A 12,034-nucleotide genomic window follows, 5' to 3' on the forward strand; every position below is an offset into this window, starting at 1 on the left:
GCTCTTATTATTTTGAGGTACGTTCCATCAATACCGAATTTATTGAGCGTTTTTAGCATGAAGGGCTGTTGAATTTTGTCAAAAGCCTTTTCTGCATCTATTGAGATAATCATGTGGTTCTTGTCTTTGGTTCTGTTTATATGCTGGATTACGTTTATTGATTTGCGAATGTTGAACCAGCCTTGCATCCCAGGGATGAAGCCCACTTGATCATGGTGGATAAGCTTTTTGATGTGCTGCTGAATCCGGTTTGCCAGTATTTTATTGAGAATTTTTGCTTCGATGTTCATCAGGGATATTGGTCTAAAATTCTCTTTTTTTGTTGAAAACAGCCAGTTTTCTTTGACTGCATGCTTTTATTTTCCCCTGTAATCATTCTCAAAAGTGAGATCTCTTTATAGTAGGTGATGTCAAATGACATGGGGGAGTGTCTTTCTCAGGTCTCTTACTGGGAGGTACAGTACTGGTGTGGATTCCTCCCCGCTGTGTGTAGAAGGCTCTCACCTGGGCTGCATCATTCTGGATGCCACACTATTACTGACCCAGTCTAAGACATGATTAACCCCTTTGGAGACAATGTCACATTGCCAACCCACATCAAGCTCACTGTATACTGCAGTCCCAGCTCTTCTTCTCGCTTGCTTGGAAGTACCTGCCCTACCTGCCAGCTGCTAGTGACCCCCGACCCATGAACAGTCCGTGCCACAGTCTTCTCATGCTCAACACCAAACTCATTTGATTTTGAGTTGGTACATTTTTGTTCTTCCTATTTATGAGGTTCCTCAAATCCAGGCCTGGGGCAGGCATCTCTCTGCTACTCCATGACTGTCCATGAGTCATGGAGAGTGGCCCTGTGATCTCGGAGGGGTTTTCAAAACCAGAGTGTGTTTGCCAACAAAAATGATCAAATGGATTGGAGGGGTGGAGAAGGAGTTACAGAGTCCAGAAAGTGAGCCAGCTAAATCTCCATCTTTGAAAATGGAGAGGTTGTAGATAATGTCTGAAGTTGACAGAGCAAGGAAAAACATTCTATAAACATATTACTGTATTTGGAGTTATGCAGATAGCCACTGAAAAACTGAGAAAAGAAATGCTTCAAACTGGTTGCTTCTGGAAAGAGCTGGGAGGAAGAGTGGGCTGGGAGAGAGACCAGCTCTCCTTATGCTCAGCCCTGCAGTGCAATGTAGTATTTTACCTTGTGCATGGATTTTTGTAATAAAAAATAGTGATGTGCATTTGGATATTAAAACATTATACAACAATTTAGAGTGAGGTGTGCCATTTAAAAGGTCTGGTTAGAAGCTACGGTTTGTAATTACATTTTATAAAGGGTTGTCTTCTTGCTTTGGGTTTAAGCTCTGTTTTCATTATTTTGTTTTTTAGAAAATCACAAAATTGGGACAAAACCAGGAGAGAGTTGAAGAGAATGGGGAAAGGGGGAGAAAAGCTCCCCAGTGAATTCAGCTGCCCTTTCTGTATCACTCTATGTACTTTGATTTTATGTCCTTCTGGAAAAATTAAATTGGAACTCCCTTTATCACTTCTTCATTTCATTTTTTTTTTTCGTTGTAAAAAGGGCAAGAGCTTAATGTGCACAGACTAAAGCTGCAGGGGCAGCTGGGCACACATGGGCAGATGCCCGAGGCTCTGGGCAGTTGGCTGGGTCTTCCACTCAGTTTCCAAAGTACGCAGTCGCAGCAGCAGCTGGAACCTGGCAGGCAGGTGACAGGGAGATAAGCTGAGGGGGTGCATGGTATTTCTGTCTGGTTTAATGTTTTAACAAGTAAGAGGAACACTTAAATATCAAAACGAAGTATCCCTGCAGTAAATATTTATCCTTTAACCATAAAAATATCCTTTTATACCTTTTGAGAATCGAGAGGAGAGCAGAGGAGAGGAGGGGAGGGGAGGAAAGGGGAGGGGAGTGAGGAATGGAGAGGAGAGGAAGGAAGGGGAGAGGAGAGGAGAGGGGACGGGAGGGGAGGGATGGGAGGGGAGCGGAGGAGCGGAAAGAAATTCTTCAGAGGTTGATCCAAGCTACTCAAAGGGTTGTTCATTCACCAGCAGCATCGGCCTCACCTCGGAGCTTGTTAGAAATGTAGCATCTTCCTGTTCCCCTAAGTGGTCTGACAATCTGTGAAAATGTGAACCTCAGGCAAATCGAGAGGTTCAAATCTTTGTGTTCACTGAACACCTGTGAAACTGCCCAGGCCATCAGGGTATGCATATATGAAGAGCATACCATATTTTTATGGTTAAAGGATAAATATTTACTGCAGGGATACTTCGTTTTGATATTTAAGTGTTCCTCTTACTTGTTAAAACATTAAACCAGACAGAAATCTTTCAGTATCTGAAAGATGTCACTTTATAGAGACAATGTGTACCATTCTGACGTTACAAAGGTGGAGTTGGTAGGCGTGTCCAGGCCAAACAGTGGGACTGGACACAAGGTCAGTGGCCCAAAAAGAGTGCTGAATGTTTGCTGCACATGCTTAAAAATGCAGAGAGCCACGCTGAACATAAGGATTTACATGTAGATTCTCTGGTCATTGAGCATAGCCAGGTGAACAAAGTACCCAAGATGTGCGGCCAGACTCACAGAGCTCAGGGTCAGGTTAATCCATGTGTAAGCTCTGCCTGCCACAATGAGATGAAGCTTATTGAAAAGGAACACATTGTTCCTAAACCAGAAAAGGCTGCACAGAAGAAAAAGACAGCCCAGAAGAAACTGAAGAAATGGAAACTTATGGCACAGGAATAGACTCATCAAACAATAAATGGAATTAAAAGTACAGGAAAGAAGGAAGGAAGGGAAAAAGGAAGGAAGGAAGAAAAAAGAAAAGAAAATGTAGCATCTCAGGCTCCCCATTCCATGACCTCCTGCTCCTAATGTGCATTTCAAGAAGCACAGGGGATTCATGTGCAGAGCACAGTTTGAGAGGTGCTTTTCTAAAGTGTAGATGAGGAATTCTTAGTCAAGAAAGTGCAAGCTTGTGGTTCTCAGCTTTAGCTTAGGAGCATGTGGGGCACTAAAAAAATACTGACGACTGGGCCCCACCCTAGAATAATTAAAACAACCTCTGGGGGCGGAGCCTAGGCATGGATGCATTTTCAAAGCACCCAGGTCATCTCAATGTGCAGCCAAGGCAGAAAATACAGGGCAAGTGATGCTCAGAGCTGCTGAGCACATTCTGTGACAATCCCCTGGGTGGAGACCCTGTCTCCTTCATGCGCTGCCTCCTCTGTGCTTGGCGATGTCAAGGAAATCTGTCATACACAGGCCCGCATCGAATCCACAACCGTTCACAAGATGGTCTAAATGGGGTGTCTAATCTTTTGGCTTCCCTGAGCCACACTGAAAGAAGAAGAATCATCGTGGACCACATATAAAATACACAAACACTAAAGATAGCTGATGAGCTGAAGAAAATAAACTGCAAAAAACAGTCATAATGTTTTAAGAAATTTACAAATTTGTGTTGAGCCACATTGAAAGCCACCTTGGGCCCATGGATCATGGGTTTCACAAACTTGGTCGAGGACCTCATCCTTGAGTTACAGAGTAAGCCTCTTGTCACTAGAGAAATACCTTACATGAAACACTCATGCGTACTACAAAGTGGAATATTAAAATCTGCTGCCCTGAGACATTGAACAGCTTCGGTGTATCCCACAATGCTTTACTCAAATGTGGCTGGAGAGTTTAACTGAAAGGAAAGCATGGACACTGGGAAACCAATCAATCAGATTTCCTATTTTCATAACCGAGAGACAAAATAAAATAAGGGTTGACAGAAGGTGCACGTGTTTGCAATACTTTTGCGAGAGCCCATTGCCACAGCCAAATGTTAGCCTCTTGAGGCATAATTTACCACAAATGCATGCCTGGTTGCGTCTGGATCCTGCTAGGGCGAGCAGTACGTGTTAGACTTTTGGACAACAGCTTAAAGAATGACATTTCTCCAACTTGTTGTGATTTTTATCCTTGAGCAGAATGTTTTTCTTGGAATGGGTTTCTGCGAGGGTTTGCGGACATAATTCTGGTTATGTGTGCGGGCCCTGAAGGGTGCTTTTATGAATTTAGAGCAGCAGCTGTCCAGGCAGAGGGATGCTCTTTACCCAGAGAGTGTGTGCCCCAGTAAACATATGAATGGCTCTCATGGAGCTCTCCAGACACATGGCTTGCACCCCCTGTGCCCGGCCTTACCTGGTACTGCTGCCCGGTGCAGAGGATGAGGTGGTCGTAGAGCACGATCTCGCCTGTGGAAAGCACAACGTGCTTGGCTGCTCGGTCTATGCCGGTCATTCTGCCCACCACGACATTAACCCAGGAGCACAGTGACATCAGCGCATAATCTTTATTATTAAAACAGTGGCTGCAAAGAGAGAAGCTCCATAAGTGACATTTGAGCAGCTGACAGCGGGCATTAATTAGACATCTGGTGAGCTGGTTCAAGTCCCCTAGTGGGCTGAGTCTGTGTTCTTGCTGTGAGTTTACCAGGACTGATACTAGGAGATTTTTCATTATGAAACAGTCACAAATTGACATCGTCCCATTAAAGTTAAATTGTTCCACCTGGCTTAGGTCAGCCCGCAACTGGGTGGGAGGTGTGTGTGTGTGTGTGTGTGTGTGTGTGTGTGTGTGAAATCACTCATATTATACCTTTCTTCTGCTTCTATTTCATAGTGGTTGTAAATTTACTTTAGTTGTTAAATTGGTGTATTGGCCACAGCCTCAAACGGAATGAGAAGGAAGAAAGTGACATTGTTGAGGATTCGCAAAGCCAGGGGTCAGAATCCTTGAATACCGAGAACCCTTCCTATTCGCTAATACTTTTCAGTAATGACTCATTCTGAGAATTAGCGTATGGCTTCCTGCCAAAACAACAAAATCCATTTTACTTAAAGAATATAGCAATTAGGGAGTTACGTTCGCAGCAAGTACACTCCCTGGAGACTTTGGGATTCACTCTTCAGGGCAGAGGTGATTTTCCAGGAACAGAGACTTCCATGGCCAGCAGGCCCAGAACGGTCATTCATGCCGTGGCTTCAGGGTGCTATGGCTGCACTGGCTTTCATTTTCTGGGCTCTGTTGCAGAGTTTGAGTGCTTTCACGTAATATTATTAAGAGTGAGTTTCTTGTGGCTTTGGGTTTATTTAAAGAGTTTTGTGAGGGTTGTTTCCAGAATTTTCTGAAAGGATTGACCTCAGGTAAACCACCTTTTAGTGATTCTGCTCTGAATACTGAGAGTCTAAGGTAATAGGACATTAAGTGCTTCTTTTAATTTAGGCTATATGATTCTTTTCTTCCTTTATCTCAATATAAAAACATTAAAATTTGTATTTATTCATCTATTTATTTATTCATTTTTAGAGACAGGATCTCGCTATGTTGCCCAAGCTGGTCTCAAACTCCTGGGCTTAAGTGATCCTCCTGCCTCAGCCTCCTGAGTAGCTGGGACTAGAGGCACACGCCACTTCTGTGCTTGGTAGCACAGACCTCTTCAAAAAGAACCCTGCCATGCTCTGTGTTGCTGACAAGCCTGGACTCTGTGTCCCCCTGCTATCTTCAGTTACCTCACCTCTTAACACGGGAGAATGAGCTCTCCCTATGTGCCTCCACCGCTGACCGCTATAAGGAGTGACTGTGAGAATGTAAGACAGGCTGCTTTGTTAGGTGGGATGCATATGTGAAGAGTATTATTCTAAATAATATTAATGAGACAGAACCCTGCTTACTCTCTTTGGAGGCAAACAAGATTCTGAAGCGGTAATGACAGAACATTTCTTCTTTTTGATCTGCACATAAGCCTGGCCTTACCACACAAAGAGAATTCTAGTCATGGGGCCATATTAGACCTTGTTACAGGACCTGTGAAAGGGCTCTGTGAAACAACTTAAAAACAAGAAAATTTTTTCTTAATAAGAAAAGAAAATCAGGGACTGGCCTATCACAGGAAAATAATGGATAGTGAGAGGAAGTTCTCTTATAAAAACCATTTCGCTAGCTTTATAGGAATACAGGAAATGTCATGGCTTCCCACATTTGTGAGAGACCCATGAAAGACTGTTCTTATCTGCTCCAGATCCCTACTGTAAGCCAGCCACGATGAGGAAAAGTTAAATACAGTTAGCGCACAGGGATTCGTTTTATGAGGCTGTGCCCAAAGACAAAGGCTCTCAGGGGAAATTTGTGGAAGGTGAAGACAATGATATTTTTAATGACAGTAGGACAGTAGCATTGATCACGTCAGAATGCATATTTGACAGTTAAAATGTGAAGCTCTGTCCAGTGGGAATGGCATTGGGGACCACTGATTTTTAGGAACTTTACTAAGTCCTTTACAAAAGGAAGTGTTGAAGAATGTGGGGTGATTGCTGTTACAATATGTTACTACACTGAATGATTTTATTTACTTATTTGAGACAAGATCTCACTCTGTCACCCAGCCTAGAGCACAGTGGTACAATCATGGCTTACTGTAGCCTTCCCCTCCTGGGCCCAAGCTATCCTCCCACCTCAGACTCTTGAGCAGCTGGGACCATAGGTGCAAGCTACCATGCCTGGCTAACTTTAAATTTTTTGTAGAAATGGGACTCTCCCTATGTTGCCCAGGCTGGTCTTCAACTCTTGGGTGCAAGCAATATTCTCGCCTTGGCCTCCCAAAGTGCTGGGATTACCTGGCCATTTCTCAGTTTAAAATATCATTGTATAAGTGATTGCTACCCATTCTGGATATTACTATCCATTCTGGACCTTCCTTAATTTCCTCACCAGGTGAGTGAAACTATATATTAAAGACTGTAAGTGATATTTTTCCAAAATTATGTTTTAAGTAGAATGAATAAGCTTTAATATTCTAACATAGCAGGGCCTGACTCATGGCTTGGTGGTAAGAGAAATACCTCCACTAGGCTTTGCCCGAAAAGAGGGAAGGCACCAAAGAAGGCACATCAGTGAAACTTCACGTTTCTCAAGTGAGCTCGACCGTGACTCAAAACTAATGTGAAAGACTGTCTTCATACAAAGTTCTGAAGACAGATAATAAGGAGGAGAAAAAAAAGCAAAAATGGAGAATGGGGAAATTTCTGGAAAGCGCATAGATGAGTAGCAGCTTGCTCTAGGTTATAGTGCCCCCAACCTCATGGTCAAAAGCCTAGTCCAAAGCTCCAGGTGTGCAATTAGAAGCAAGCTCTGGGGGCCACAGATGAGTCAGTGGAGACCTGTACCTCATGGAGTCATGACTCTTCCAAGCTGGAAAGAACCTTAGAAATTCTCATAAAAGATTAATTGTGACACTCCTAGAAAAAGGACTATCACAATTAACTTCGAATTAATCAGTGCTGATTGTCCAATTAGTGGATTTCTCGTGCTTCCTGTTCCTCCTCTCCCACCGCCTTCCTTTCGGCTCCATCACAGACATGCCATTAGCACCTCCACAAGAGGCTGGATGTGGGGGGTGGGAAAGAAGACAGGAATGGTTCAAAAATTCTAACAATAATAAATTAAAACACTGGTTAACAAGTTCAAAATTAGTATTTGGAATCAGGGTTTTAAATTACTAAATTTATGAATGTCATTTGCACCTTTCAGTTTGAAACCCCATGATCAGAGATAATTTCCTTTATTGGGGTTATGAGGACCATTTGAAAGGCATCTCCTATTTATGGTTCAATCTTACTGAAATATGTGGTTTCTAAGAAATATGATGACATGCAATTACCCATGCAAAGGGGTCTGGCTGTGTTATTTAGTCCCTCATACTTGCTTGAGAGGAGTTTTCGGGTATTTCTGGAGGTAACTTTCCTCTGTTCCACATTATTTACTGGGCATCTGCTGTGTGCCAAGGACTGTCCCAGGTATTGAGTATACATCAATGAATCAATGAATAAAAAAGCAAAAATTTCTGCCCTTGTGGAGTGTATATTATAGTTGATGGATTCTGAATATAAACATAAGCATTATTTCAGAAGGCAAATAATACAATATTTAGGAGGATTTACGTAGCAAGAAAAAAACACAGCAGAGTATGAGGGACTGGAGTGTGCTGGGGTGTTGGCTGCAAATGGATGGGGTGGTCAGGATAGACCCCATAGAAAAGGTGACATTTAAGAGAGAAAAGCAGAGACCTCAAGGTGGGGACTTGCCTGTTGCATCTGAGGAACATCGAGGAGGCTGGTGTGGCTCAAATGGGGAGAAAAAGGGCAAAAATAATAAAAGGTGAGGCTGGATAATTAAGTAGACAGAGACAGAGTTTAGGCTGGAGCAGCACAGCACGTTCTGCGATGATGAAGCAGCACAGCATGTTCTGCGATGATGAAACTGTTCTTATCTGTTCTGTCCAATATGGTAGCCAGTGGCGACATGTGGCTAATGTGGCTGAGGCGCCGACTTTTCATCTCATTTAATTTTAATAATTTAAATTTAAATACACGTGGCTAGTGGCCACCATATTGGATAGTGCCGTTCTGGGCTGTGAGGAAGCGATGTGATCTGAGCCAGCTTTCTGCAGCCTTTTCTCTGGCTGCTGTGCTGAGAATGTGGAGGCAGGGACAGCAGCAGGGACACCAGGGGCTTCCACCTACTCAGTCTGCCCATGCAGTGTCACACCTGCAGAAAGCCCCCTTAGTAGCTGTTTTCTCCTGACACACACCCAACATGGGATTGAGGGAAACTTTCACTACGCTCGTGGAATTAAGTTCCTCTTAAGACATCTGCCAATAAAATCAGCATTTCCTGGGAATCATGTAATTTAGAAAGAGGGAAATGGAGGGAATGTGTTCTTGGCCAGAAGTTGGTGTTATGTTAATTTTAACAAAAAATCCAGCAAGCTTGGCTTCTCATGTACTGCTCATGATTAAAAAAAGCAAAGCTCAGAGAAATGAAATTCCTTGCTCAGGTCCTTGGTGGCAGGGGCAGGATCTGAATCCACATCCTCCTGGCTCAAACCCATGCCCTTTTTGGTACCATAATGACATCCTTCAAGAAAAAGTCTATAGTCTGATAAAATTATTAAGTGGAAATGAACCCGGTGCTGCTGGCAAGGAAGTTGTGGTTTTTTTCTCACTGTTTGAGGGCAGAACAACTCTTTTTCACGGAGGAAAGAGGGTCCCTTCATCATGGAATCTAAAATGAATCCCCTGGGAGGGAACAATTTCCTTCCTCCTTATTGGAAAACTAGGAGCTTGTTTCTAAAGGCAGAAAAACTATATTTCTTGGACCCATGTTTTGCTACAGGAAATTAAAATGAATGAAAGCCGTGTGATAAAGACATGGTATTTTCCAGAACAGATGTTGTCAAATAGTGATTCTATTGGGATGAAGACAATAAAGCTCACGCAGACTGGCATGGAAGTTCTTTGCCTGATCAGTTGCTGAGTACAAATGGCCAGGGTAGCTGTGGGATCCATATCCCAGTGAGGTGCCCTGTTGGATGTAAATGTAGTCACCAACCTCAATTGCCCCGTAGTGTCACTCAGAGCCCAAAGGCAGGGCTGGCTGGGTCTGTAGGCTCCACCCCAATTGTTTGGAACAGGGCAGATGTCTTCCCACAGATACAAACTAGTGGCCCTGGCCTGCCAGTCTTGGCCACTTGCTTGTGAACACACTGGTACTTGTATCTCCTAAGTGATGCCTGAACTCCAGGAGAAAAGCCCCACCACTTCTCCTTTTCCAATCTGAAATCTACTATTTAGCATTAAGTAGACTGCACAAAGAGTAGAACATTTAGGCCTCAGAATGAAAAAGCAAATAAAATTCATACTCGCTGGCTAAAAATTTCCTTTGTTCAGTGTCCAGAAGTTTTTTTCCTGGGAGTCCATGAGTTGAAATCAGGGTAAGATTATTAAACTTCAAGTGAGAGCTAAAGAAAAGAAAATGAAAAGAATAAGCAGTTAAGTGCAATTTAGCAAAAGTTTATCATAATTCAATTTAACTTTATATCTCGTGTCATCCAATTGTTGAATTGTTTTTGGAGCTACTAATTCTTTGCACGAACCTTCAAATAGAACCAACCATTTCAAGGAAAAAAGGAAGATGGCGCTGGAGCTGCTAACTGTAGAATCTTCCAAAAGCTACACATTAGTAATGAGACAGGTTTTAAAATGTGCTTTTCAAAGTAAAACTAAATAAAACAAATTGGGAGAGAGGTAAATTTAGTATAAAGTTTAAATTTTAGACTACTTCTATTAATAATAAACTGCTTGGAAGCATAACAATTGCAGCTCAACCCGGATGACTGCTTCCAGTCAAGCATTTTGCATGGCGCATTATGCCATGTAGTCCTTACAGCAATCCAGTCAGGTCAGTAATACTATTATCCCTATTTTTTTTAGGTGGAACTGAAGCGAGTAATTTGCAAAGACCATTGGTATAGTTTGACTCTGTGTCCCCACTCAAATCTCATCATAATTCCCACGTGTTGTGGGAGGGACCCAGTGAGAGGTAATTGAATCATGGGAGCAGGGCTTTCCCATGCTGTTCTCATGATAGTGAATAAGTCTCATGAGATCTGATGGTTTTAAAAATGGGAGTTTCCTTGCACAAGCTCTCTCTTTGCCTGCTGCCACCCATGTAAAACGTGACTTATTCTCTTTGCCTTCCACCATGATTGTGAGGCCTCCCCAGCCACGTGGAACAGTAAATCCATTAAACTTCTTTTTTTTTGTAAATTGCCCAGTCTTGGGTATGTCTTTATCAGCAGCACAAGAATGGACTAATACAGTAAATTGGTACCAGTAGAGTGGGGCACTGCTGAAAAAATACCCAAAAATGTGGAAGTGACTTTGGAACTGGGTAACAGGCAGAGGTTGGAACAGTTTGGAGGACTCAGAAGATGAGAAAATGTGGGAAAGTTTGGAACTCCCTAGAGACTTGCTGAATGGCTTTGCCCAAAATGCTGAGAGCAATATGGACAGTAAAGTCCAGAATGAGGTGGTCTCAGATGGAAATGAGGAACTTTTTGAGAACTGGAGTAAAGGTGACTTTTGTTATGTTTTAGCGAAGAGACTGGTGGCACTTTGTCCCTGCCCTAGAGATCTGTGGAACTTTGAACTTGAGAGAGATGATTTAGGGTATCTGGCAGAAGAAATTTCTAAGCACCAAAGCATTCAAGAGGTGACCTGTGTGCTGTTAAAAGCATTTAATTATATAAGGGAAGCAGAGCATAAAAGTTTGGAAAATTTGCAGCCTGACAATGCAATAGAAAAGAAAATCCCATTTTCTGAGGAGAAATTCAAGCCAGCTGCAGAAATGTGCATAAGTAACAAGGAGCTGAATGTTAATCCCCAAGACAATGGAAAAAATGTCTCCAGGACATGTCAGAGGTCTTCATGGCAGCCCCTCCCATCACAGACTTGGAGGCCCAGGAGGAAAAAGTGGTTTTGTGGGTTGAGCATGCTGGGTGCAGCGTAGGGACTTGGTGCCCTGCATCCCAGATGCTCCATTCATGGCTGAAAGAGGCTAATGTAGAGCTCAGGCCATGGTTTCAGTGGGTACAAGCCTCAAACCTTGGCAGCCTCCACATGGTGTTGAGCCTGTGAGTACACAGAAGTCAAGAATTGAGGTTTGGGAACCTCCGCGTAGATATCAGAGGATGTATGGGTATGCCTGGATGTCCAAGCAGAAGTTTGCTGCAGGGGCAGGGCTCTCAGGGAAAACTTCTGCTGGGGCAGTGTGGAAGAGAAATGTGGAGTCAGGGCCCCCACACAGAGTCTCTACTGGGGCACTGCCTAGTGGAGCTGTGAGAAGAGGGCCACTGTCCTCCAGACCCCAGAATGGTAGATCTACCAGCAGCTTACACTGTGTGCCTGGAAAAGCTACAGACACTCAATGCCAGCCCGTGAAAACAGCCAGAAGGGAAGCTGTACCCTGCAAAGCCACAGGGGTGGAGCTGCCCAAGACCATGGGAACCCACCTCTTGCATCAGCATGACCTGAATGTGAGACATGGAGTCGAAGGAGTTCATTTTGGAGCTTTAGGATTTGACTGCCCCACTGGATTTTGGACTCGCATGGAGCCTGTAACCCCTTT

At 43.4% G+C, this 12,034-nt stretch overlaps 1 protein-coding gene across 6 annotated transcripts in view; it reads right to left on the reverse strand.

The window, feature by feature from the left end:
- CFAP61 (cilia and flagella associated protein 61) overlaps window positions 1-12,034 on the reverse strand; it is a 296,096-nt gene that overhangs the window by 101,205 nt on the left and 182,857 nt on the right. For all 6 annotated transcript variants that reach the window (XM_017883237.1, XM_017883229.1, XM_017883246.1 and 3 more), the window contains 2 exons: window positions 9,768-9,866; window positions 4,211-4,379 (listed from right to left, as the gene is read on the reverse strand). In XM_017883237.1, coding sequence (XP_017738726.1) covers window positions 4,211-4,379; window positions 9,768-9,866 — 268 coding nt within the window. The remainder of the gene's footprint in view (window positions 1-4,210; window positions 4,380-9,767; window positions 9,867-12,034) is intronic.

This window comes from Rhinopithecus bieti, unplaced genomic scaffold (genome assembly GCF_001698545.2).
Source record: "Rhinopithecus bieti isolate Rb0 unplaced genomic scaffold, ASM169854v2 scaffold_641, whole genome shotgun sequence".
In the NCBI taxonomy this organism is placed as follows: Eukaryota; Metazoa; Chordata; class Mammalia; order Primates; family Cercopithecidae; genus Rhinopithecus; species Rhinopithecus bieti.